Source organism: Stegodyphus dumicola, chromosome 9, assembly GCF_044657685.1.
Source record: "Stegodyphus dumicola isolate Sdum_Otavi_A_Nest chromosome 9, ASM4465768v1".
Lineage (NCBI taxonomy): Eukaryota > Metazoa > Arthropoda > Arachnida > Araneae > Eresidae > Stegodyphus > Stegodyphus dumicola.
The window spans coordinates 98,412,155-98,438,629 of NC_140776.1; the positions used below are offsets into that span (position 1 = coordinate 98,412,155).

Sequence of the window (26,475 nt, forward strand, 5' to 3'; positions counted from 1 at the left end):
TTTAATAAATTTAAAATGGAAACATTAAAAAAGTTGATACAAAAATATGACGGAAAATTATTAGGAAATTACTAACTTAATTGGCAACAGCCCTTTAAATTCCTAATTTTAATTTCTTCGTAAACTCTGTAATGCGTTACTGACATCATTCATTCCCTGCAGCAAACCGCAATGTAAAAGGTCTTGCCCAATCATCAATTAGGATTCAAATAAAGCCATATATTGTTTTAAAAATTTGATGCCACTTATAAACTTGTGAGGCGCTTGTAACACCCCTACTGTTGTACTAATTAAGAAGATATATGCTATAAAATTCGTCGTCTAGAAATAAAAAATGATGTTTTCATCATCAAGCTGGTTGTGCTTTTCTGTCAACTATGCAACAGTTTCAATCTATTTTCTATGACGCAACCTAATTTGTTATGTGCAGAAATTGAATGAATTGCCGCTTTATCGTTTACGTAGTCAATTTCATTTTAGCAGATGCTAAGAAATTTGGCAACAAATCGGATTTTTTAAGCCGACACCACCCTTTTCTGTCGCCAGAGCCGCTGCAGAAGATAAGTAACGCGAATTGCAAATTTGTTTCTATATTTAAAAAAATGTGCTTCGCTCATCACAGCATACTAAAGTGAATCATTTAAAAAATGAATGTATGCGGATTCGTTAACATTCTTCTACAAGTGTTAATTCATACTCTAAGCATGAGGAAAAAAATCCGCAAAAAATTTAACTCTTTTTTTTTTCTTAACATTAATAATGTTATGAACGTGATGAACAAAATTCACCCCATCATTACATGGGATTGCAAATTTATAAATCTACTTTTTCTGCGCACTATAGCTTGTGTACAAAATAAAGTCGAGTGATAATGAAAAAATGTGTAATAATGGCGACATTGCAAACCTCATCATATATTTCTTCCTTCCTTCAATCCATTTTTTCCCCCCAAAACCGCCTTACACTTATTTAAATATTTTGATATTTATTCATTTTACTTTGAAAAAAAAAAAAAAAACTGCGAAACAACACACTGTCGCTTTTATGTGAAACTGTTTTGCTTTGAGTTTGAATGTTATTATTCAAGGTAAAGATTTTGTTTTATGAGTTAGATACATTAGGCATTATTTTCATTCAGAAAAACAACGAAAATATTTTCGTTCATTTTTACTTCCTTGCACGAAGTAAAGGAAGTATTGTCACCACGAAATTTTCCGGATTTCATATTTCAACAAAAGTATTCATTTTGACCGCTATCGAATGTAATTTAACGATGTTTTTGAGTGACATCTGTACGTAAAGACAGAATAAAGGTCTCTTTTTTCCTAAATGAATTATAAAACTTATTTAAAATAGATTCAGAAGACATTTTTTTCGTGGCGTCTGTACGTACGTATCTCGCATAACTCAAAAACGAGTAGCCTCAGAACGTTGATATTTTGTATATAGGCTTGCTATAACATATAGTTGTGCACCTCCCTTTTTAGCTGCAATCGGCCACACCAAAAGCATATAAATATATGCATTCTTGTTTATACTTGGTGTAACTTCTTTACTCTGAAACTGCAATATCAAATGATCTTTAAAGCAATAGCTTATTTTTACATTCCTCTTCTGTGTATATATATATATATTCACTTTGTTACTCGGCTTAGTGAGCTCAGTTTCTTTATTCTTATATGTTTGTAAATTGTGCATTTTTTGCTTTTGAAATGATTGAATTATGTTGTTTTTATCTTCCGGTTAAGATTTTTATGCCTTTAAATTTTTTAAAAAATTCTTTTAACTGTATTTGGTGTTTAATGTTTACTATATTTTACAATTTTTAATGAAGATATTTTGAGATTTTATGTATTTCTGCTTTGCCGCGCAGTAAGAACTGAATTAACTGTATGAAAAATATTTATCTAATGAAATTCGAGAAAATAAGTTTAAATGAAATGTAGCAAAAAAATGCCGTTTAATAATTCGTACAAGTTTAATAATCCGTACAAGGAAGTCATGTGTCACATCATAGTTTTTTAATTCTTTTCAGATTTTTTATTACTTTCTTGTGCCCACCAGCGGCCGAGCGGTAAAATCGCTGAACGCTGGTAGTTCGGTCCGAGGTTCGAATCTCGCGAACGGGCTGGCTGCATGGGTGTTTTCCCCATACGTAGCGTGTATACGAGCCAGTTTCCCTTAGAAAGTCCTCCACGAAGGCATCCCTTCCCTTAGGCAAATAGCCCTCGAGGCTTTGCCGTAATTGAATAACCTAACCTAACCTATTACTTTTTTGTACGAAGTAAAGGAATTAGTGTAATCGCGAAAAATTTTGACCATCACATTTTACCGAAATTATCTGTCTCTAACCGTTCTAGAATCCATTTTTCTTATTCTTTTGCGTGATGTCTGTACCTACGGACAGAATAAAGAGTTCTTTATTCCAAATCGGATTGCAAAATGGACTGATAATGGAATTTTTTGTGATGTTTTGTATGTATCTCGTATAAAGCAAAAATGATTAGCCGTAGAACGTTGAAATTATGTATTTGGCATTTCTGTAACATCTAGTTATGCAGCTCACTTTTTTAACCAAAAGTATATATACTCTTTCATTTCATAAAAATTTCCATTTTCAATTTTTTCATGATTCATATTTGATGGTTCATTTCAAGAAAAAATGTTCAATAGTCATCTTTAAATGCTTATAAGTTGCTTCATTCAATTCTACTACCTTCTCAAAGGCGATAATATGGGTTAGGAAATAAATTATTATTTTGTTACTTTGCAGCTTTTGTGCAAGTATTAGGCAATTTATTACGATTAACTAATATATTTACTTCAATCTTTGGTCAAAATAATGAAATGAATAGAACTCCTATTAATATAATGACTCATGTATATATGTACACCCACCCCTTCCACTTTATTTTTTCAATCGTTGCTCGTAGTCATATATTTCCAGTAACAAAAGTGTTTTAAATGATGAATGTAGATTTAAAAAGAAATTAATTCTGAATCCCTCCTCCCCCCCCCAAAAAAAAGAGAAAGAAAGTAAATATCTAACTTTTAATGCGGTCTTCCGGTTCTTATACTTTTGGGTCTTATACTTTTAAGTTTTATACTCGTTATGAAAAAATAAAATTACAAGAAGTTTGACTCCTCGGGACATTTAATTATTTTTAATGTCATTTTCAGCTTGCCTGGAAAAATCGGTTAATTAAGTTAGAATAATTTGAGGAAATAAGTTTTAATGAAGTGAAGGAAAAATGTGCATAATTTAATGGGCCGTACAAAGAAATCATGTGTCCACATGAGAGTTTTTAAAATAATTAAGTTTATTAATTTTAATATTAAATTGTTATTCGAAGTGTTTAAAAGACTACAATCTAAAATTTACAAACTGCAAATTCTATTTTTTCCTTCTTTTAACCAACTGAAAAATTTAAAATCATAGTCATAAGTGAAACATAAATCACTGCGTCAGAGTGTTGCGCAAAAGCGTTCTTTTAAGATGACTAAAGCAGGAAACAAAAGCAAGCGTATGTGATAAAGAAAATAGGTCACCATAGCAACATAATACCTTGCCTCGCACACGGCAAAAATGGCATAAGATCATTGCAAATCGGACAGAATAGAGAAACAACTAAATCCTGTATAATATTTAAGGTACTTGAAACCGGAAAAGTAAAAATTTTCATCAACTACTACTGAAACTTTTTTCCTAATACTTTAAATTGTTTACAAATAAGACAGTAAGTACTTATACAAGTAACTTACACGAGAAAAGCAGAAAATAAAATACATTTCATACGTCATCTTTATTTAAAACTAGCCACTTAAAATACATAACGATATTAATGGGTCCAGCTAGTGTCATTTCATAAAAATATTTTATATTTCTAATTAGATATCTCATGATATTAATGAATTTTTATTCAGAATAATCAGATTAAAAAGCAGAAAGAATATTTTTAAGAAATATGCTTATTGCTTTTAAATCGCTTGGCTTGCTACTTAGTAAAAGAGCACGGGAGCACATGGAAGATACAGATATTTAAATTTAAGCAGTGGGCTACACCTTGCTCTTAAAAACTCGAGTTTGTTCACTAGAAGTTAAATATCTTACATTTTGCCGAATGGCAATAGTCTGGCGCGTTGGAGATAAAAATGTTTTATTTCGAGCACAGCGCTTTTAAATCACGGAGTTTATGACTCAAAAAATCATTAAATTCGCATAAAATATGATATAAAAATATGAAAAAAAATTCGGGCGCCAAGGTGCACATGTTTAGGCGGAGGATTATGTGTGTTCATAATTTGGCAGCAATTTTTACGGTACAAAGAACATGCATACATATACAGATTCTATGTTAATAAATAATAGATTAGGCAAAAATGGAACTTAGACTTGGCTCATAGATATAGTAATATTAATATACTAGATGAACCTCGTTGAATCCCCTCCGCCTCCAAGTATATATTTTTTATTTAAAAACAGTTTGTTGCATCAGCCACGAGAGTGACAAGATGTACTTTGATGCGTGTTTGATCTGCAGTTTACGTTGCATTTAGGAATCAGTATTTTGGACTATTGCACACGAAATAAAGAAATCTGGTTTTATTTTTAAATTTTGATAATTTCCCCCATGTTGAAATCTCGTGCTGCTAATAGTTGTACCCACCATTTTAAAAAAGAAAACGGAATAATTTTTCATAAGTAAATTGGCATGACCAAGGATTTCATTAGTGATTATCTGAAAATTTATGATAATTATTAATGTTACTTTACAACTTCCCCCTTCCCATTCTGAATTAAACATAGTAAATATATGCTGGATATATTAAAATTTGAAATATATGTGCATGTGTAAAATATGGAAATTGTAATAAATTACTTTCTGATTATCTGGTCCCCGATTACAATATTCAGTAGAACTGCTCCGTTTTGGTGCACTTCTGGGTATACACCAAAGGAGTGGTTATTTCCTTCCTACCTCCAACGTATTCAAACAACAGCCACCACCCCTCACATGCGCTTGCCAAATTTTTTTATAAGTTCTTGTCCTAATAATACTAATTGATTTCTCGAAAATATTCACGACGGCTTCATAAATTTGCTTCGAGAGCCAAATAAGTCCCACGGGTTGCCAGTTTGAGATCACTGGCCTATATAATCTCAGTACCTGTAATTTAAAAATCATACCCCACCATTCCAAAAAATTAAGTACTGCATTTTTTAGAGCGCATATGCATCGAAGATTAGTTTTTATGATTATTTTCAAATTTACAGATTGACGTATACGGGACTTTATCAAGGAATTAAAAGCTATTTGATTTTCTAACGTTTAGCGAATTTGAAAGTTTTTATGTCCATATTTTATTCATTTTTATCTCTATTATTAAATAATGAAAAGTCATTAAGTATGTATTTAAATATGTAAAAATGTATGTAATATGAAAAAACGGCAGCACCCGCAGCTGCCAAATTTTGAACAAACATACATTTCTGAACATAAACTTGTGCACCTCGAAGCGTGATCCCCCCCCCACACGTAAATTATCTATATTATGTTCCGTGCGAGCTTACACAAATTTTGCTAACAAACTCAGCGATTTAAAAGCAATGGCTGCCACTTTTCACAGCGTAAACTATTTGTCTTTTTGTCGAACTAAGCAATTAAAAAGCCGTAAATGCAGATAGTTCTTCATCTCTCTCATTAATAATTAATTACTAGCTGAACTGGTGAAATTACACTACCTGAACTGATTACAATCATACTTATTCTTTCATTTTTTAATAATAACTATTTTGGGCGGCTCGCAGCGCAAGCGATTACTTAAAAAAATCCGAGAGGGTTTAAGGAAATTTAATCTCCATTTACACTTCCGCATTCAGCACATCATACTACACTTTGACCACTGAAATATCCATCCAGCACCTCACGATAGATCATGATACAGCACAATGATGACAACACATTAGCATGCTTTCATCATGTCCAACAGCTGATGGAAGTTAAGTAGGAAACGTGAAGCGTATTAAAAAAAAAAAAAAAAAAAAGAACTACAGCACGCGGAAGACGGCCAAGGACAAACCAACTGCAGATGCAAAATTAATCCGGCGCTTCCCATTAATTAAAGAATGAACTTTTAATTGCGTTATCTCGGATAGATCTTCACTGGAGGGGGAAAAATAAAATTAGACAAGATCAGTGCTGACTTCTTCCTGTTCCGGCTTTCTTTAAATGCAAACTTTCTTCGTATGAAGTTTAAAACTGTAAAACTGGTTTCCGCAAGTAAAGTTCGAAGATTCTTGCACCAGTTAACCTCCGTTTAAACGGTTAGGTTATCTGAATACGACAAAGCCACCCGGATAACCTGCCTAAGAGGAGGGATGTCTTCGTGGAGGATTTTCTGAGGAAAACTGGCTCGTATTCACGTCACACATGGGAATAACCACCAAAACTAAGCATGCAAACAGCCTGGTCGCCTGTGGTTGAAAGCAGACGAAGCTCCCAGTATTCAGCGATCTTAGCTACTCGCCACTGGTGGGTAGCCCTCTAGCCGTCGATAAAGTTATAATGGGGGTCAATGATGATCAAGGGGTCGATAGCCGAATATGCACATTGTTGCGTTTTTCTTCTCTGACACCAGTTGTTACGTTATTTTCTTCCTTCCCGTTCGTACGGGGTTTGTAGATTGGGAGTGAATAACGACGACACTTGATAAAGTATCGAAACACACTTTATTTGCCAGTATTGTCAGGACATCTCCAAAACACGTTTACAGTCGTCGAAGATCTACTATAAACACGCTGGAACAGTCAGCGACACAGCCTTCAGGTTATCAGGCTATCACGGTGGAGACAGCTTCCTGCAAAGCACCCGACTCTGCTCGTTCGTTCTCGGAACTCCACGTACTCTCGAGACTCTTCACGCTACAACTCGCGATGCACTCGACGACACACGATCACAGCTCCCGACTCTTCGGTTCAGTCGTTACCGGAGCTCAACACGCTCTCTCGACGACCTACTCGGCACTTGTTGCCCGGCTGTCAACTCGATCAACTCCGCACGGCTCGCTAGACGAGGCACACTGATATACTAACTATCTCGCACTCTATGCGAGGCACACACTCTCGCCCTCTCGACAAGGCACACTCACGATACTAACTGACTGCGGACCAGCAGGGTTTATATAGCTTTCGGCTTGTGTTCGAGAACATTCTAAGCTAAACCGGTAAGAATTCGTTCCAGAAGATTCTCCATCCGTCCATGGCACAACGCCAGTTTTGTCGCCAAGTGAGCGATTTCTCACCAAATGTGGCAACCCTGCCTCCCTTGCCATTTTATAGCAACCCTAAAACTGCTTTGCGGGGAAGCGCCTTGACATTTCGTAACAATATTGTAAAACTGAAAACTAATTTACTGATATGGCTGTATTATGTAGTAAAGAAGAAATCATAAAATAAATATAAAGGGGGGAAATAAACAATTATTTAAATATCAGGTAACCTATTATTCATACATAATAATAACTATAATTAATTTTTAAAAATCACTTATGTAGTATTCATACATAACTTTGTTATGAAAAAAACCGGAATATAAAAAAGTAAAACGCTGGAACAACCCCTCCCCTGCTCAAAAAAGAAAGAAAGAAAAGAAGAAAAACACAAAACTTCTTCAGACGATATATTGTTGTATACGTTACCAGCAATGCAAGGCAGCCGGCTTTGTATAGAATACATAAGCATTTTTTAGAAAGTCGAAAACCCGCCGACAAAGTATGAAACGAATCTCCGATTCTTTTCGAATATCCATACATCATACATAATGAATACATATGAAATATATTTAATACATTCATTCCGTAATTTCGTACATTGTTTTCCTTAATAAGAAACACAGAAATTTTGCTTTGTACAACATTCATATTTATGTATTTTGAGTAAAAGTAACTTAGTGGTACTCTTCTATTATTTTTTCAAAATAACATTTACATATTTGAGAAATGCACGTTTTTTAAATAACGATCTTATCATAACTTTTTTTTAAACTTTTCCTAAATAGCATTTGTCATTCTATAGAATGCCAAGGTATTACACACAGTGCCTACGGAAAGTACAGGGTGGTTATAATTAAAGTGACCCTATTCAGACCCCTCTAGAACCTGTTCTACGAATTGAATTTTGATGAAATTTGGTATATATATTATATGGACCACGGGGAAACGATTTCTGAAATAAAATATAGTCCGACATGGTTCTTTTCGCAATTCCTTTAAACGACAATATTCACGCAATGCAGGTAAGCTATCGCTGCCGTTCTGATAAAACAGTTTTAACAGTTCTGATAAACAGTTAAAGCTCGACCTTTCTTCTTTCTGTAAGGGCATGATTAACGATGACAAAGGCACGCAGAATGATTTTCTGGCTCTGACTGAAAGGTCTCTTTATAGGTTTGACGAATTTGCATAAGGCATTTTTGAAAATTGCCATCTGGTGGTCAAAATTAGAACTACTTTTTATTGCAGAAATCTTTTCCCCGTAGTCCATATAATGTATATACCAAGTTTGATCAAAATACAGTAAAAAGAACGGGTTCTACAGGGGTCTGAATAGGGTCACTTTAATTATAACCACCCTGTATGTAACATTTCTCATACTTTGTCGAAAAACGCCAGGCATCCTGCACGATGCCTAGGTATTTTTACAGAATACTGGTATTTCATACATTGCCGGTAACATACACTACAAGCTACTCGCAAAATTTACAAAAAACAAAAAAAAAAAACAAAAAAAAAAAAAAAACTTAGTGTTCACCTCTGAGACATTGAAAATTTAAATATTATGCCAGCATGGCTCGTACAGCCGCTTAACTGGGATATATTCGATCTTCATATTATAAGACTAGTTGATTGCATTAAAGGAGAATGGTTCAAGCACAAGTCTTATCCAAAACACATGGGTACCCTATGTTTCAGAATTCAAAAGTTATCCGACAGAAATATCCCACAATAAAAGTTGTTACAAAACCAACATTGTTGATTTTTTGTTCTTCTTAACTAATAAAAGCAGGGTTTCGTCAAGTCAATTATTCATTATAGAAAACGGGCTCCATACTTTTGAAAGAGGCGATTTACGAAGCAGTTTTATGCCAAAAATCTTAAAAATTGCATTACTACATGAAGCGCAGCCAAGAATATCATTCAAATCGAATTTTTGTGGAATTTGTGATTTTTTTCCCTGAAAATTTTTTTATACTTGTAAAATTAATAGTACTACTACTAATAATAATAATAATACAAAAAAGAAAAAAAAATATGACAACTTTCAGATTTTATATTAGGCTCAAAGGGGCGGTTTTTTTTTTCTTTATTTACACACACACATATACGTTTCGAAAGCATTTTAGCTAATGTCCCTTTGGGCTAAAAATATTTAAAATCAGCGTATCTATATAATACAGTCTGGCGCGCCGGAGATAAAAATGTTATTTTCCGGCCAGGGTTGCCACTGCTGGTTTTGAAATCGTTGAGTTGTTAATAAAAAATTCGTTAAGTTTTACAAAATATGAAATCGGCAATAAAACGAAGTCCATATTCGGGATTTCAGGTGTTCGGATGGGAGATTACGTTATTCAAAATTGGATGGCTCTAGGTATCGTTGCTTTTTCACAATGCGTTAAACATACATACATTCATGCAGATTCTTTATTACTAAATTTCGTTAAATATAATACAGGGAGATAATATTTGGTGGCAACAATTTGAAAAGTGAAACAGACATTTATCATGAACAGAGGCAAAATGCCGTTTCAAAATGAATAGCCCTTCTGATCTAACACCCCCTTTGGGATTAATAATAAAATAAAATACAATAAACGTTTTTCACAGCTTTGTTTATATTCCTAGTTTGATTGTTATCTTTGAGTTATTTATGTGCAATTATTTGCATTATGATTATGTTGTATGCTGTATATTATAGAGAAAAATGAAAAGGGGGGCGATGACGAAAACCATTCCTTTAAAATGGGTCGATGAAAGAAAAATAGTGTTCTCGCTACAGTCAAATCCCCTTTAACCGGTGGCGGATTCAATGGGTTGCATATTAACCGGATCTTCTAGTTAAATTTGCATACTGTACACCTTCATAACGATGTTCCACGTTTATGCACGTCGGCCGCTGTCCGAAAAGACAACAAAATCTTTATAACGGTGCCGCGTCATAAAGTAGGGGACAAAAACTGAAGAAGCGGAGCTAAGTTCAGTTAGGTCAACTACTTATTCTACCCATTCATTTTTATATCAGCGCTCAGAAAGCGATACGCGTCTCTTTGAAATAAACGTTACAGCATTTTACGTGAAGTATCACGATAATAGCTGAACAGAAAAACAGCATCGGTGGCAGTTTCGTATACCGCCATACATGAGGGTATACGTCAGGAGCTACGTCAGCAATTCTTCCCGCACAGCAGTAGCGAACACGAAGAAAACTGCGCCCCACCTGCACTCGCAAAGAGTAAATCTCGCAAATCATTGTTAAGTACACGAAAGAAGCAAATAACTGCTACATTTGCTCCAAATTATGATAGCAATGCACCTAAAAGGAAGCCAAAGACCCCACAATTTTACTAGAAATTGTTATCTTATACTTATTTGTCTCTTAGTCGAAAGTCGATTTCACGGGTATTTGCGCAGTCTGAGTGAAATACACTTTCTTTTACACATTTAGATGGACATTTTACACAGGTTTATATTTTAAAATTCAGTTAATATTTTCTAGTAAACTACCGTCTGCCTGGCTAGACGCCTAGATTATAATGGAGTCCATCTAACATTATTTCATAAAATATTTAATATTTCTGAATAGACATTTCATGATTTTTAAAGGCATTTTGATTTAAATCAAGTGGTTGGTTATACTACAGCAGAAATATTAAATCTTAAGCTTTACTGAATGACATCACGTTGGTGCATGCAAGATAAAAATATTTTGTTTCCGACAGTGGCAATACAATGCTTTCAGAAAGCTCAGTTTGATGATTAAAAGTGAAAGATAAGTAATTTACAATTTGTCGAATGGCAACAGCCTGGCGCACCGGAGATAAAAATATTTTGTTTCCAGCAGTGTTGCCATTGCTCCTTTTTAAATCGGCGAGTTGATTGGTTAATCAAAATGTTATGAAATTCGTACAAAATACGAAATAAATGAAAAAAAAGAAAAAAAAAAAAATCGAAATTCAACATTCGGGCTTTGAGGTGCACATGTTCGGATAGAGAACTAAATTTGTTAAAAATCTAGTGGCTCTAGGCGGCGCAGCTTTTTCGCAATGCTATAAACATACAGGATACTTTATTAGTAGAGAGAGACATGCAAACAAACTTTTCAGCTTAGCCACTACTAAGGCCAGAAGTGGTGGTCACTTTATTATGAAGGTACCTAATAGGTGGGCCATCTTTGCCTCCTATGAGGAGACGGACAGTTGCAGCCATGCCTTCTCCGGGACTCGAAGCAGAGCCCTTTGGTATTGCAGTCGGCTCCTCTAAGCACTATACCTATACTATATATATAAGTAAAAATATATATATATATATATATAAAAATATATATATATTTTTTTACTTATATATATATAAGTAAAAAAAGTATTACCGAATCGATGATACGACGCGAATGACATCGCAATCCAAACCGACTGGAGATTACATTTACCTATTTTGGCGACTTTATCTTCCGATTTTGGCGACTGTCCGGAAATGGGACTTTTCAGGCAAAGTATAACTTTTTACCATTTAAATATGATAAGTATTTGCTGCAATCTTCATACGCAAGCGATCCAATGAAAAAAAAAAGTACAGAGCTTTGTTTTTTATTCTCTCTCCTCAATTTTATTCCCCCTCCCAAGTCACGCCTAATTTATTCCTTTAAATCAAATTAATGTTTCGTGATGCCCATCTTAATTAAATTTTTTAATTTGCATCTGCGTTAACTGAAGTTCTTTTAGTGTTATCCTGCATTGCCACTGTAGGGAAAGAAAAATACATAAATACGTGTTCATAATGAAATAATCGTTCCGGAAAATTTATCGTCTGTTCTTTACCTCGTTTCTTACCATCCAACTTGTAAAAAAGAATCTTTATTGCCTCAGGCATCCTCTACAGTCTTCTTTTAAGCGCCATGAAAGACGCTCTTAATTAAGAGTTTATCTTTGACAATGCTAAGAATGGAAGCTGTACGTATTAGAAGCAGTAAATAAAGTTACATGTTTACTACATTATCTTCCTTGTTGAGGAGGAGGAAGTAATAAAATAAGAGGGAGAAAAAATGAAATGTCCTCTGTGTACGTAATGATTAAATTTCAGCATTTCCTTAATGAGGGGGTTGAATAATTAGATTTAATTAAAAATAATATATCTATGGTAGAAAGAAAAAAATATTTACTAACTGTTTAAAAAATAAGTTTCATGTATTCTTATTACATCATTGGTAAAAACATGCTCCGGGTAAATGATTACTTAAAAGGCGGGTAAATGATTACTTAAAAGGACATAATTCTGAAAACAACTGCGTCTCTTTACAAAAATCGATGTCGTCAAAAATTCATTGTCATGCGGCGCCCAAACGATTATTTCGTAAAAGGCATTTTATATACGGCATTAGAAATGGTTTTATTAATGGCAATAGTAATGAAAATATCTATAAGAATTAATAATTAGATGCGTATTATAAATCATGCGTATTAAAAATAAATATGGGTTGGTGAAAATGAAATAGCCGACAGGTAAACCTCTACATACGAAAAATCTTCCAAAAAGGAAACAAGAATACTTTAACCAAAGTCCCAAGCCTCGGCATTCAAAGCATTTCTGCCAACGTTTTGCTAAACTGTGTATTAGACACCTACAGAACTTTCGTGGCTGCGATCTCAAGAATTTTTCAACTACTAATGAGATATGGCCGTGGTTTGCCAGCTACACGATACCGTACGTCCTCAACAACACCTCTTGAGGATGGTTTCAGGAAGCGCCCTGGACATTCTTGTGCATCTAACGGACACCCCCTCCACAGGAACACATGATACAGATCAGAAGGTGCTGTTTCAACATCTTATAGACGATCTGGTCGTTTGATAGATGTGCGGATCTGCGACGATTGTCGTATCAGATCAACTTTTCACCCTTAGCAACAACTCAATGTAGAATTCTCTAAATTTTCTCAGCATGAGGAAGGTAAATCCGACGTGCCTTCTTCATGCATGTGAGCTCATATGGCACAAACGAATTTGAAATCTTTACCTTGCTAATTGCATCCAGAGGCAGAAGCGCAATGGAGTGACAGGCAATGTTTCTCGAGTATCATATATGGGTACTTTTTTACTCTAAAAATCGCTCGGGGAGAACTGTGGTACATTTTACAATGGTGTGTTGCCTGCACGGAATTTAGTATATCACAAACGGTTTCAGCTGTATGAGGCCCAAACGCTATGTTAATATAATAATGTCTGCTTTGCGTTAATACGCCGAATGTCCCAATTTGAACGCTTAAAGAAAAATCGCTCTTGTTTTTCAGAGCCCATGATCAATTTTGAAATTTCGTTGCGACACACTACTAACTCGCAGCCAAATAAATAACGCAGCTTATCTCTTACAACCTACCAACCATATGATGTCATACATGCAACATCAGCGGTTATTTTCAAAGTATATTCACTGGTCGTTTCACCATTACTTTAAATCGGCTATTTCAAAGCAGCAATCCAATATTAAATTATATCAATGATACATATTATTAAACTGTAAAATTTACACATCATTTTATTAAGAAATACGTACACTGCTTAGATCAAAAAATTAATCAAGCTGTTTACAGGAAAAAACGTTTATCCGAACTAATATGGTCACAATGTTACATTTCAATATATTTTTCATAAAATATGTTCAGAAAAAAGTAACCCTTTATATAAAAATTGAAATAAAAAATTAAAAAAAAATTGATGCGTCCAGCCCATGACCTTCCGCCATTTTGTTTTAAACGGCAACGAATTTTAAGGAAAGTATTACTTCCCCTTTGATCTTTGGAAACAAAATCCAATTAGTTGTTCCATTAAATAGAGAGGTCAGTAATAGGAGATTTTTTCGAATTGTATTTTAAGTAAACTGACTATGCATAAAAACTGGTTTACTGCGGCTCTCCGAGGTTCGCGAGCTACTTGCTACCCTTTGTCCTCTGAAATGTTTCAATAAAAATTTATTTCAATAAAAAAGTAGTTCGATTTTTAATAAAAATGGAATTTGAAATAGAAATCATGTAATGGCCATGTTCCTCTATTAATCGCTAATTTTTATTTCTTATATTATGTATAGCACAAAATACACTAATACAAAGTTAATATAAAAAGTAATGTAAATATTTTTAATTAATTATTATCTCTAATATTTTGTTTCTCAAATTTATTTCATTTCAGGCAGTTCCTGCTTACATTCCTTCTGTGCGATTCCATTGTTCACAACAACTTTCAGCCACTTGGGGCATTTGCTTGGGATAATACTTAAATGGCTTGAGAAACTGCAGAAGAAAATCTTTCGCCCTGCAGTATACGACTTCAATTTTTGGAAGAATTTTAAATCCGCGAATTTTATTTTTGGTGAGGTTAACCTTTCCGCTCTTACTTGGTTAAGACACCTTGTCTCAATTTTCTGCGCGGGTCCTTCAAAATTAATTCCCCATTCCTCAGCAAGTCAAGCATTTTTATGCAGTTCCTTCACAGTTTCCGAAACCATTTACAGTAGTATGCTTAATGAACCCTTTTCCCACATGAAACTCTTATCTTTCGTAATAATTCCTTGGTAATCCTACGCAGAGATCATAATTTATTTCACCAAAGGGTGTGCATACTGAAATATTTGGAGTAGTGGGAAGAATCACTGGTTTGACAACGATTTAAATTTTACTCAAAATTTTTAATTCACATTTTATCAACTGTATTTATTCTAGATAGAAATCTTTCACCTTCATTATCAAATCATCATATCAATAAAGATGCTTCAAACAATGAGGGATCAACGGGTAACAAACATGTCTCTTCTTCAACGTTTGTGTCAAAATACGGCATATAGATACTGGTGAAATCGCTTTACCTTTTGATATTTTCTCGTATATTTCGATTTCTTGAATGATAACCGTCTGTCTTTCAAGCTCGGTACAAATATCTCACAAATGTTTGTCTTTCGAATTTAATAAATAAGCTCAGCGATTTGAAAAATATGTGTTGCCAATACCCGAATAAATATATTTTAATCTTCCACGCGGCAGTATATTTCAGTCACCAAAGAGTAAGATATTTAATTTTTCTTTCACATTTACTCTATTAATAATTAACAACGTAAGCAAGCGATTTTAAAGCAATGAATGCAGATTCATTTGAATTCTTATTAATTATAACCTTAGTTTTAGATTACTTTTAATGTATTTTATAAATTAAACAACAAAACATATAGAAAATGTTAATAAATACCAAAGTTGAATATAAGTATTTTTTTTTATCCATACTCTAAAAAGAATATTTAACAGCTGAATAAAAGATTGACCACAATCCCCTTTTTAAGAAATTATGAAACCCAGACTGAGAATCCCTAGACTAGAATTTTAAAAACAAAGGGAGACAGACACACACACAAACAGGTTTTCTAAATTCGTGAAAACAGGTGCTTCTGTTTTATTTTCTTTTCCTTCTTTTTGTTTCATATTTAATTCCCCAAGAGTGCAGGTGGATGTCTGACGCGTTTCATTTAGCTACCGCCAGGCGACATAGAAACGAGGACTTCCACCTGTGTCTACACCCACATGAGCTTTTCTTTATGACTGAAGTTATTACTCTGCTTTTTCCCCTTTAAGTCAACACAACAGCACTTTTCACGCCAGTAATTAGCACGCAGATAAAAAGCAAGGTAATGAATGTTTCAAAAGACAGCAAAACCGATAGCAAATACATGCTAGGTACTGGAAGAAAAGCATAAGTTTTAAAAATAACTAATGATTATTACACCAACAACCTTGTACTTCGCGTATATTTATTAAAATACTCAATTGATTTCGAGGGCAGCTACAGGTCCCTCCTCATCAGAACAAAATTACTAGAACTTCTAGTAATTTTCTAGTAATCACAATTTCTAGTTTTCTAGGTTTTTCTAGTAATTTCGTTCTCCTGATGAGGAGGGACCTGTGTAGCTGCCCTCGAAATCGATTGAGTGTTTTAATAAATGTACGCGAAATACAACGTTGTTATTGCGATTTTGATTGTCACACTGGCGTGTCTCTCTTCTAATGATTATTAGTTTATTTTTTAGCTGAATGAAAACAAGTGATAATGAAGAAAGCAATATTGTAGTCCGGGCTGCCAGAAAAATTAAAATTTAATAATAAATAAGTAGGTAGGAAGAAAGAAAATCCGACAGGATTCAGATTTCAACGTAGCATCACAGGGTTTGCTAATGTTTTTCATGCTTTTGATAAGTTTATCAACCTGCTCTTGGTCTCAGTAATAGTGCCTCTGATGCTTACAATAAAATAAAATACGCAAGTTCATAAATATATTTAATTAAAAAAAATCTGTAAACTTTTTCAGCTTTTATATTACGCCGTACTTAAACCATAAAATTCAATCCAACAGTTATATCGCAAAATACTTAAAAAAGCATATCTTAAGAATTTCTGATACACAGTCTCGCGCACTGGAGATAATGTTTTTTTGTTCTCCCCCCCCGGTACAGTGTTGGCCATTGCTTGCTTTGAAATTGTTGAGTTGCTTAATAGAAACTCATAAATACTATTACAAAATATGAAATAGAAAAAAAACAAATTCCAAGTTTCAGATATGGGCTTACAGATGCCTATATTCGGGTGGAGACGTACGTTTTTCAAAATTTGGTAGCTCTAGGTACCATTGTTCTATCACATTTATGCAGATTATTCATTATTTAATTTCTTTAAATATAACATAGGGCGATAATATTTGTTTGCAGCAATTTCAAAAGTGATTCGCCGTTTATAGTGAATCAATGCAAAAATGCCAAAACGAATAGCCCTTCTGAGCTCTTTTGGACTAAAAAGCGTACTACATCTGCAAAATTACTTCAGAATTCTTTTTTCCCTTAAATTAAAAATTTTCAAACTATAATGACCGCAAAATTACAGTTTTATTTCGTATTTAATTTAATACCTGAAACACACACCGCTTAATTTTAAATAACTAAAAAATAAAATCTGAAAGGTTTCAGATTTTAAATTACGACCAAAGGGGCGTTTTTATTTTTTAACATTTTGTGCATTACCTTTATTTCTTAAATATAATGTTCTACGTATTCAAACAATAAAATTCAGTTTAACAGCAATATCGAAAAATAATTTAAAAATGAGCATGTCTCTAGAATTTCCAATACAGAGTTTCCTGCACTGGAAATAATTCCCTCCTCGCCACAGAGAGTGTTGTCATTGCTCACATTGAAATCGTTTAGTTTGTTAATCACTAATTAGTTAAAGTGTTACAAAATATGAAATCGATAATGTAACAAAATTCCAAATTCCAAACTAGGGCTTCCACATGCCCATATTCTACGGAAGATTACGTTATTCAAATTTGGATGGCTTTAGGTACCGTCGTTTTATCGCAATGCGAGAAACATGCATGCAGATTCTCCATTATTTAATTTCTTTAACTATAATAGAGGGTTCTAATATTTGGTGGCAACAATTTGAAAAGCAATTCGCCGTTTATAGTTTTCAACGCAAAATGCCAAAATGAAATTAATAGTCCCTTCAGGGCAAATTGAAATTTTGGACTAAAAATAAAAAATTATTAAAAATTTGTTAAGTTAATCAATTTATTGATACTTATATCTTAAATTACGTAAAGTGAGGAATTGTCCCGTATTGAATCGCTTACATATAAAGACTGTAAAATGTATTTCCCGCATGTTTAGGGACAATACATTTTTATTTTGTCAGAACAATAAATTCGTAAATAAATAACAACACCTTTAGCATAAATACTAATAGTAAAAATCATATTTCTTTTAAAATTAAACTAAAAGCAGCTTAGACGTTGATTAAATCTTCATCATTTTAAGAGCATGCTCTTGAAGAAAGGGATTTATGCTTGATCATCATGTTAACTGATAGATTTTACTCAAAATCAACGCCTTCGGTAGCTAGCTTGGCGTACTTCTTTTAACTGCCCTCGAAACTTAGTGAGTTTTACTCATAATTAAAGTAAATTTACTGCTGCTAATTATAATTTTATACTGGGACGTTTTTCTTTTTCTTAACAATAATACTTTTTCATCTTTATTATATTATTTAAATAACGAAGAATCTGTATATATGTGTGCATATAATTTCCTCGCATTGTGGAAAAACAACAGTACGTAAAGGAACCAAATTTTAAATACACACAGTGCTCCATCCGAACGTATGCATACCGAAGACCGAATTTGATTTTTTTTTTTTAATTTATATTATGCTTTGCCCAAATTTAATGAAATTCGGTGATTTAAAAGCTAGCAGTGGCATCGCTGTTCGAATTAAAACATTTTTATCTCCACCGCGAGACTATGGCCATTCAACAAAATGTAAGATATTTATTTATCTTTCAATTTTAATCTAAGATACCTCGGCTTTTTAAAAGGAGTGTGTTGCCATTCCCTAAAATAAAATACTTTTATATTCCACGCGGCAATGTGTTATTCCGTAAAGCGTTAAGATAGTTAAACTTTAGTCTTCCTTTTCCACAGCAACAAAAATTATTTAAATGCAATGCAATACTTAAGTAAATGTTTTCTATATTTTAATCTGATTGATTTGAATAAAAACGCTTGTAGAGACATTAGGTAATTTTTGGAAGCTGAAGAGATGAACAAATAGCAACCGCCTTCACCGGGAATCGAATCACGGTCCTCTGGAATACCGGCCCAGCGTGCAGAACCACTACGCCACGAAAGCACACTAGGAAACCGGGAGAAATACCTTATATACTCCCCTTTTTAAAGGTCGACTGGGATTTTTTTTGAACCCAATCACCAAATCCTGAGTGTGGAGAATCCTCACCCAACACCCTTTTAGTTCGGGCGCCACTGTAGAGACATTAGGTAATTTTTGAAAGCTGAAGAGATAAAAAATTAGCAACCGCCTTCGCCGGAGATCGAACCACGGACCTATGGAATACCGTCCCAGCTTGCAGAACCACTACACCACGAAGGCACGCTAGGAAAGCGGGAGAAATACCTTATACGCTTTTAAACCATAAATTGTCTAATTAGAAATATTAAACATTTTTATGATATCACTAGATGGACTCATTAAAATCATTATGTATTTTCTCCTTTCTTATGATAAATATGTTAAGCAGCTAGCAAGTTCAAAAGCCAGGAAATAGGGAAAACATGTTAACCTTTATATCACAAGTCGTTAAAAGTTTCATCAATTTTGTCATTAAGCGTTAAAATATTAATAACACTGAGAAAATTCAGATACAGCTTTTCTGATTTTAAAAAATGCGGCAGAATAAACCATCTTCTTAAATCCGACATTATTTGAATCTGACATATGTCGATATATAAGTAGGAAAAATTTATATTGTAATGTCTGTGACTCTATTATACACCTGTTAAATTAACGAAACGTTGGGATTTTAGCTCCTTACATAACTGCGGCTTTGGAAACACATAAAGTGCAACGGGAATAAATAATTCAACTTTTCTTGCAACTACTGTTAATCTCGACAGTAAATCGTGACCTGCCAATTCTAAACTATGAAAAAAGGGGGGGGGCTTTCACGACAAGCGGTGCCATGATTCCAGAAGAATCAGTCAAATCAGACTTAAAAGCATAATAATACGGCTTAACATGATTTTGATGGAAAATATATTGAGGTTAAAATTTAGAGTCATTCAATTTTAGAATCCCCCCCCCAAAAAAAAAAACAGATGAAAATCCAAAGAAGAGAGCAAAAATTTTATCTATTAGAATGCTTTTAATTACGATGAAAATAAAATTATTAATTATTATGCATAAAATCCTAAGATTAAAATTAGCAACGGGCCATTTACAAGTTTAATTACAAGCAAATTAAATACAAATAATATTAAGTGTTCATTACGTCGTTCATCATTCGCACTGTGGAAAAATAATGGAATTTAGAGCTATTAAATTCTGAACATACGAAGTGCTCCGCCTCAACTGAGCGTTTGCACCACGAAGTCAAAATTTTTATTATTATTTTTTAAATTTATTTCGCATTTTGTGCGGTTTAAGGAACTTCTGATTAAGATTTCAGCGATGTAGAAGCTTTCTGTTGGAACTCTCCAAAGCATTTCCAAATGTAACCAAAAAACTCAGCAGTATAAAAGAAGTGTGTTGCCATTCGGCAAAACGCAATATATGCGTATTCAGGATTTAATCAACAAACTTATTGATTTAAAGAAACATTTGCCACTGTCGAAATTAATATATTTCATTCTTCTCACGCGACTGCGAGATATTTACTTTTTCTTCCAAATTCATTTTGTTATTAACAAACTAATGCATTCTTAATTTTTATCTATTTATATATTCACTACTAATAGCAGCAGAGCCGCTATTTAGTCTCAAACTTCACTTTTTATACAAATAAAAGGATGCTGGCAACCACATTTTATCTCTATGTATTATTTTCAAAGAAATAATATAGCGAATTATATAAAAAATTATGTGGTAACACAAATAAAAGTATGTTATATACCATCAAATATTATGGTCATGTATTATTTAAAAAAATACAGCGAATATAAAAAAGTATGGCAACATTAATCACTTTATCGAGAATTCTAAAGATACGAGTATATCGATGTTAAAATATTTTTAACTTCTACGCGATCGTTGACATTTCGCGTAACGTAAGATGTCTCATTTTTCTTTTAAATTTAATCTGCCTGTTACTGATTAAAACAGCTATTTAAAAGCAATAAACGCAGATTTATTTCAATCATTATTAATTACTAGCTAGACCCGTGAAATTACGTTAGAGAAATTCATTAAAATCATTACAGTTTTCTTTCTTTTTTATAACAATTATTTTAGCGGCTAGCCGCGCAAACAATTAGTAAAAGAAAAATCACACTGCTTTTTATATCAAAGACCTTTTTCGGAAAATATGAATGACACAAATAATGAGAATATTTTTTTTATATGTGCGTATTTAATTTGTCTTTTACACCCTCCATTCGCTCTTTTTTATACTGTTAATTTTGTCGGGGACGCGAGAAGTGTAGAATCCTAAATGGGATTATCAGCCAAGGCAACGGTAACGAAAAATACATTTCAAGGTCTGCATACAAGATTATGAATCAGATTCAGATACTTAAGGAATTAAGAGATAAACCCTGGCTGTAAATCTTCATCTTTTTACTACTACTGCTACAAAAATAAATGCATTAACAGACTGAGTTAAAACTATTCGTTTATTAAACTGTTCATTTTTAGTGGATAAAACGATTTTTATAAATTTAACAAAGGAGAAAAAAAGAGTATTATTAAAGTATTATTAGAGTATTTTTTAAAGAGTGCTATTAGAGTATTTTTAAAGAGTATTATTACAGGATTTTTTAAAGAGTATTATATCATGTGATTTTCACAATATTACTTTTGTGGTAAAAATATCCTTTAAAATTCCTCCTGTCCTCCGGGGGGGGGGGGAGAATCCGATATCAAGTGATCGGTTATGTTGGAATAGCCCTGCAAAAGTTTTTCAGAATGGCACAATCCTAGATTTTAATATTTATGTACAGTTCGATGAATTCCTTATGCCGTCAATAGACACTGGACTTCTCCCAAAACATCTGTTTTTGAGGGTATTTTACGGTTTACTGGACATGTTGAGGTCTTGATGATTCATCTTTTCGTCTAACAATGTTAGATGTGTAATCATGAACAAATAAATGAGTCTCATCGCTGAAAATGACATTTTTTCAGTCATTTACGGTCAAAGATTTATATTTTCTGCTTTCCGACCGTCAGTGAAAAGTCTACGCCGCACATTAGAAGGATGACTATAAATACCAAAAGAAGAGAGATCTCTTTTAAGTTCTTACCTAGGTTTCGTTGGATTAATAATGTTATTTTAGAGTAGGAAAATCGATCAGATTTTTAAGCAGTTTTCCTTTTCTTCCACATTTGATCTTCCTTTCCGGAGAAAATTATCCAGTTTCATTGTCTCTTTTCATAATTCGAGAAACGTTCGATTTTCCAACATCAGCCGCGGAAGCAATATAGTACTGATGTATCCTAGATATATCATAAATGCGATAATATTTGCTCTCTTTGTAGGTGTTATATTCATTTTTAGTACACAAAAATGAATGGATACAAAATGTATTTGAGAAGTATGCAAAACGTAACTTCCTCTTCTCACAGAAACAAGATTAAAATTGGTGCATTAATTTTAATTTATGGTCTGATTAGTCGAAAACAGGTATCCAGATAGCATTAAGGCAGACAAAATTGCTTTGAAGGACCTGTTGGCAACATAAAATTCTGTGGAAAAATCACTTCATCCCAATTAATTTCCACAGTATAAGTATGATAGGCATTCCTCACACCGAAGTGTCACGTTTTAGCCAGTGATTTTTTGTTTATTTGTGTTTACTTACAAAATACCATGCATATATCTCACATAGTTTTATCATTTTTGGCCATAATAATAATAAGCATATTTTAATTATTATTATGATGAACTGATTATCCATTTGAAATGTGTTAAAAAACATTATTACTTTTCGGTTCGCCAGACCCAATTATAACTGCTGCGCATCGTATTTTAATTACACCAAATTAAAAAATTTACATGAAACTACAGACATATTTTGAGTGATTTAAACTCATAACAACAATGCCATTTTCACAAAACAGTGCAATAAAATGATACTTTTTTTTAAATAATAAAATAAAAATTAATACATTAAAGAAATTTAAAGGCACAGCAAAAATATGAAAGTATTTATCCCTTTCATATATAGACTTTTCGTAAGTATTTTGAAAATTTTCAAAAAATATATATTCAGTTTTAATTCCTCGGCTTTAAATTAAATAAATATTGATATTTATCAAAGGGTGAAAACTGTAAAAGTACCAAACCTGTTTTATATTTAAAACTGCCTGATAATAATTTGCACGATTTATTATTTTCCAAATGAATGCACTATTTTGACAAACATAAATACTTAGTTTTATCGTTAAAACTGGTAAATAATAATAATAAACTGGAAATTAAGAATTTTATAACAAAGTAAATATCAGTGCTTACAAAAAGAAATCGGTGAATGTACCAAATATACCAATCGTTGTTCATCAGTTTCATATCAAAGAAAATATCTGTGTTAATGACAACGAAATTAGAATTGCAGTGATCTTCAACTATTCTCTAATTTTAAATATAAAAATTAAATAGCGACGTCATTTTCGTAAAATAACTGTACTCACCACAGCTTACGAGTCCAGGACCATGTAAGAGCAGGATGAACAAATATAGTAACATTTTCCCTGATTTCTTTAGTAAATCATTTGTGTTTTTCACTCTTACACCACAGTTATCGCTGCTGCAAGAAGAAGCACCGAATAAACTGTTTGAAGACACACCAAATGCTAATTTGCAATCCCAATTGCACCACCGCTGTAAACTGTAACTGCCACCACCTTTCCCTAGGATTTTAATTGAAGAAGATACTACATCCATGCTTTGTACAAGATGATCCATTAGTTTTAATATCCAATTATCGATGTATCCATCAGGAAATGTGAAGTTTATTTTTTTTTAATACCAAACAGCAAGTTTTTGTTTTTATTTAAAAAAGAAATCAAATCCGGTATTCCACGTAAAACAATTCTAAAGTTGTCATCACCGAATATATATCACCAATCAGAATAGAATTAATGTTTTATTTTTTTCTTTTCAACAGTAGTGTTTACTAAACATTAGGACTTTGTCCTAATCTTTTCTCTTAATGTATAAAAATATAATGTGTTCTTTTAACAGCTATACATAGAATGCCACACTTTGTCTAAGCGGGAAACAACGTTCAGAAGATTGCAGAAGCAAAAAACTAAAGTGCACAAAAACAGGTGCTAAATTGGGTTACATGCACTTGAAAACGTGCCAGCGTCTTCGAAAGAAATAAAATAAAGGATCAAACGGCTATCCGTAATTTTTTATTCGCTTTTTCCTTAGGCCTAACCGCAATGTTTACACTTTATCCGAGAGAGTTCAACGTTTTGCGGTTGCAGTCATGCGAGCTTTGCTTTCTTGTAAAAAAACAACAACAAAACTAAAGGTAGCCTTGGAAGAGGTGTGTTAAAACTCACTGCGGCACGCAAGAGCACCTGATGTACAAGTGGCGATGGTATTTCTTGTCGTCCATGTTTAGAATGAGGACCACGAATACACCTTTGGGAGTCCTCCACTGCATAGGTATCCAATCAAATCGCCGATGGAATCCACGGCCAGTTGAGGAGTGTATATCGAACTCGCATCGCAGACTTCAATAGCTTCCACCGAACACCATCCAACTGCGCCCGAAGTAGATAGTCAAGTGCCTGCTTGGGCTGCTGGTTTGTTGGTAGCGGGAGGTAGGATGGTGTGCAGGGACTAGCGCTGCATCACATGACACGTGACGTGCCGTGGATAGGCGGAGTTGTGCAGCCGGCGATTGCGCCCTCTGTCGCTAGACTTTTGAATTTCTCGTCGGGATCGATTGAGTGTTTTTCAGTTCTTCCTTTTTCTTTTCCGATTCATTTCTTTTAGGGTATTCTTTTCTTCTTTTTTTCCAAAGCGCCATTTGATAGGATATTTTTCTTTTCTTTCTTATTTTTTATCCTCTACGTGTCTTTTCAGATCTAATACTATTAGGTGTAGGTAGTTTCGTGACTGAAGAATCAGACGATGATGTCCAGTAAGAGAGAGGTGTATTGATTATCTTTTTTCTTTTACTTCTCAAATAAATCATTAGTGCTACGTAAGCAGTGAAATGTTCTTTAGACGTGTATCTTGCTTGTTCTGCGTAAACTTCTGCCAAATCGAACTCTTTTTTTTTTTCCAATATTAGATAATGCAAGAATCGGGAATATACACAAACAGATGAATCTCTTATAACACGCAAGTTAGATCCCCCCCCCCCAAAAAAAAACATTCGCGTTAAAAAAATCAATTAAGGCAGTGGTGTCAAACTGGCGGTTCCCGAAACAATTTTAAACGTCTCGCGAATAAATTTCCTAGATTAACAAGTTAATTACCATTATTATGACATTAATTATTATGGCAAGAATTTGAAGAAAATTTTAAGATACGAACTATTTTCAGGCCAATTTTACATTATTTTCCTTGACATAAGAAACAAACGATGCCTAGAAAATCCACAAATGGAGCTAATTATTTTAAAGTGGGATATAAATCTTATTCAAATATAGTTGAAGAAACAGATTTCATTAGCATTTTTTCTTTTCACTTGTCAAAAGATACAGGTACGAAATTTTTGCAGCGAGAATAATCCTTTCCTTTATGACCACATTTTTTTCGTGTAAACAAATTGTTTTCGCATAAAAATTATTACTAAAAAATTATAAAAAAAGATCCAGTTTAAAAAAGATTCGGTTATAAAAAAGATCCGGTTTAAAAAATGATCCAGTCTAACTGATGAGCATCTGTAATTCAGGATAAAGTAATTTGTGATTCTAATAATTTTTTCCCACAGTCACGAAAGATTTCGAAATTGAAACTCCATGAGATGTTATAGCTGAAAGTTGTAATGAGAAACAAAGAAATTTATAATTATTTACATACAAGTATATGTACTTCTTCTGTATACATCAAAGAAAAGTTTAATAAATAAAAGAAAGGTAATAGGTTGTTATTTATTCTCAAATTTTGCCCCACCTAGAAAATTTTCGTAATTTATTTAAATTAAAAAAATAAATTATTCAGTGATTAATTCAACGTAGTATAATTATTTGAAATTCAACTTAAAATTTAACATTTAGCTCAATATGATTGAATTCTAAAGCGTAACCAACAGATATTTCTTGCAGAAAATATATTCAGAGAGAAAATAAATAAAAAAAATAGGATTTTTTTCCTTTGCGTCATTATTATAACTGTCTGTGTATGTTTTTTTTAATGTATAATAGGTAATAGCTTTTTTTTTAAATGAAGTTGTTAAAAAATATTTTATTAAAAAAATTGACGGGTCAACTGCTTTTAGATCGGACATTCGATATAAATGCAATTGGAATTTCAGGCGCTTGAATTTCGGGCCCTATACTCAGACTAAATATGAAGAACATGTTTATACACTTGAGAGGATTCCTTTAAATAAAAAAAAATATTAAGGGAAATAGTGATTCAATTAAATCATGATATTATAAAATTAAAACATTAGTTCATAGGAGACATATGACTTAATAATCAT

The 26,475-nt window shown here is 33.1% G+C and overlaps 1 protein-coding gene across 1 annotated transcript in view; it reads right to left on the reverse strand.

The window, feature by feature from the left end:
• Positions 1–24,636, reverse strand: part of LOC118184581 (uncharacterized) — a 566,531-nt gene extending 541,895 nt beyond the window's left edge. Inside the window, exon 1 of the mRNA XM_085823800.1 lies at positions 23,498–24,636. Coding sequence (XP_085679926.1) covers positions 23,498–23,771 — 274 coding nt within the window. The 5' untranslated portion in view covers positions 23,772–24,636. The remainder of the gene's footprint in view (positions 1–23,497) is intronic.
• Positions 24,637–26,475: the final 1,839 nt, after the last annotated feature.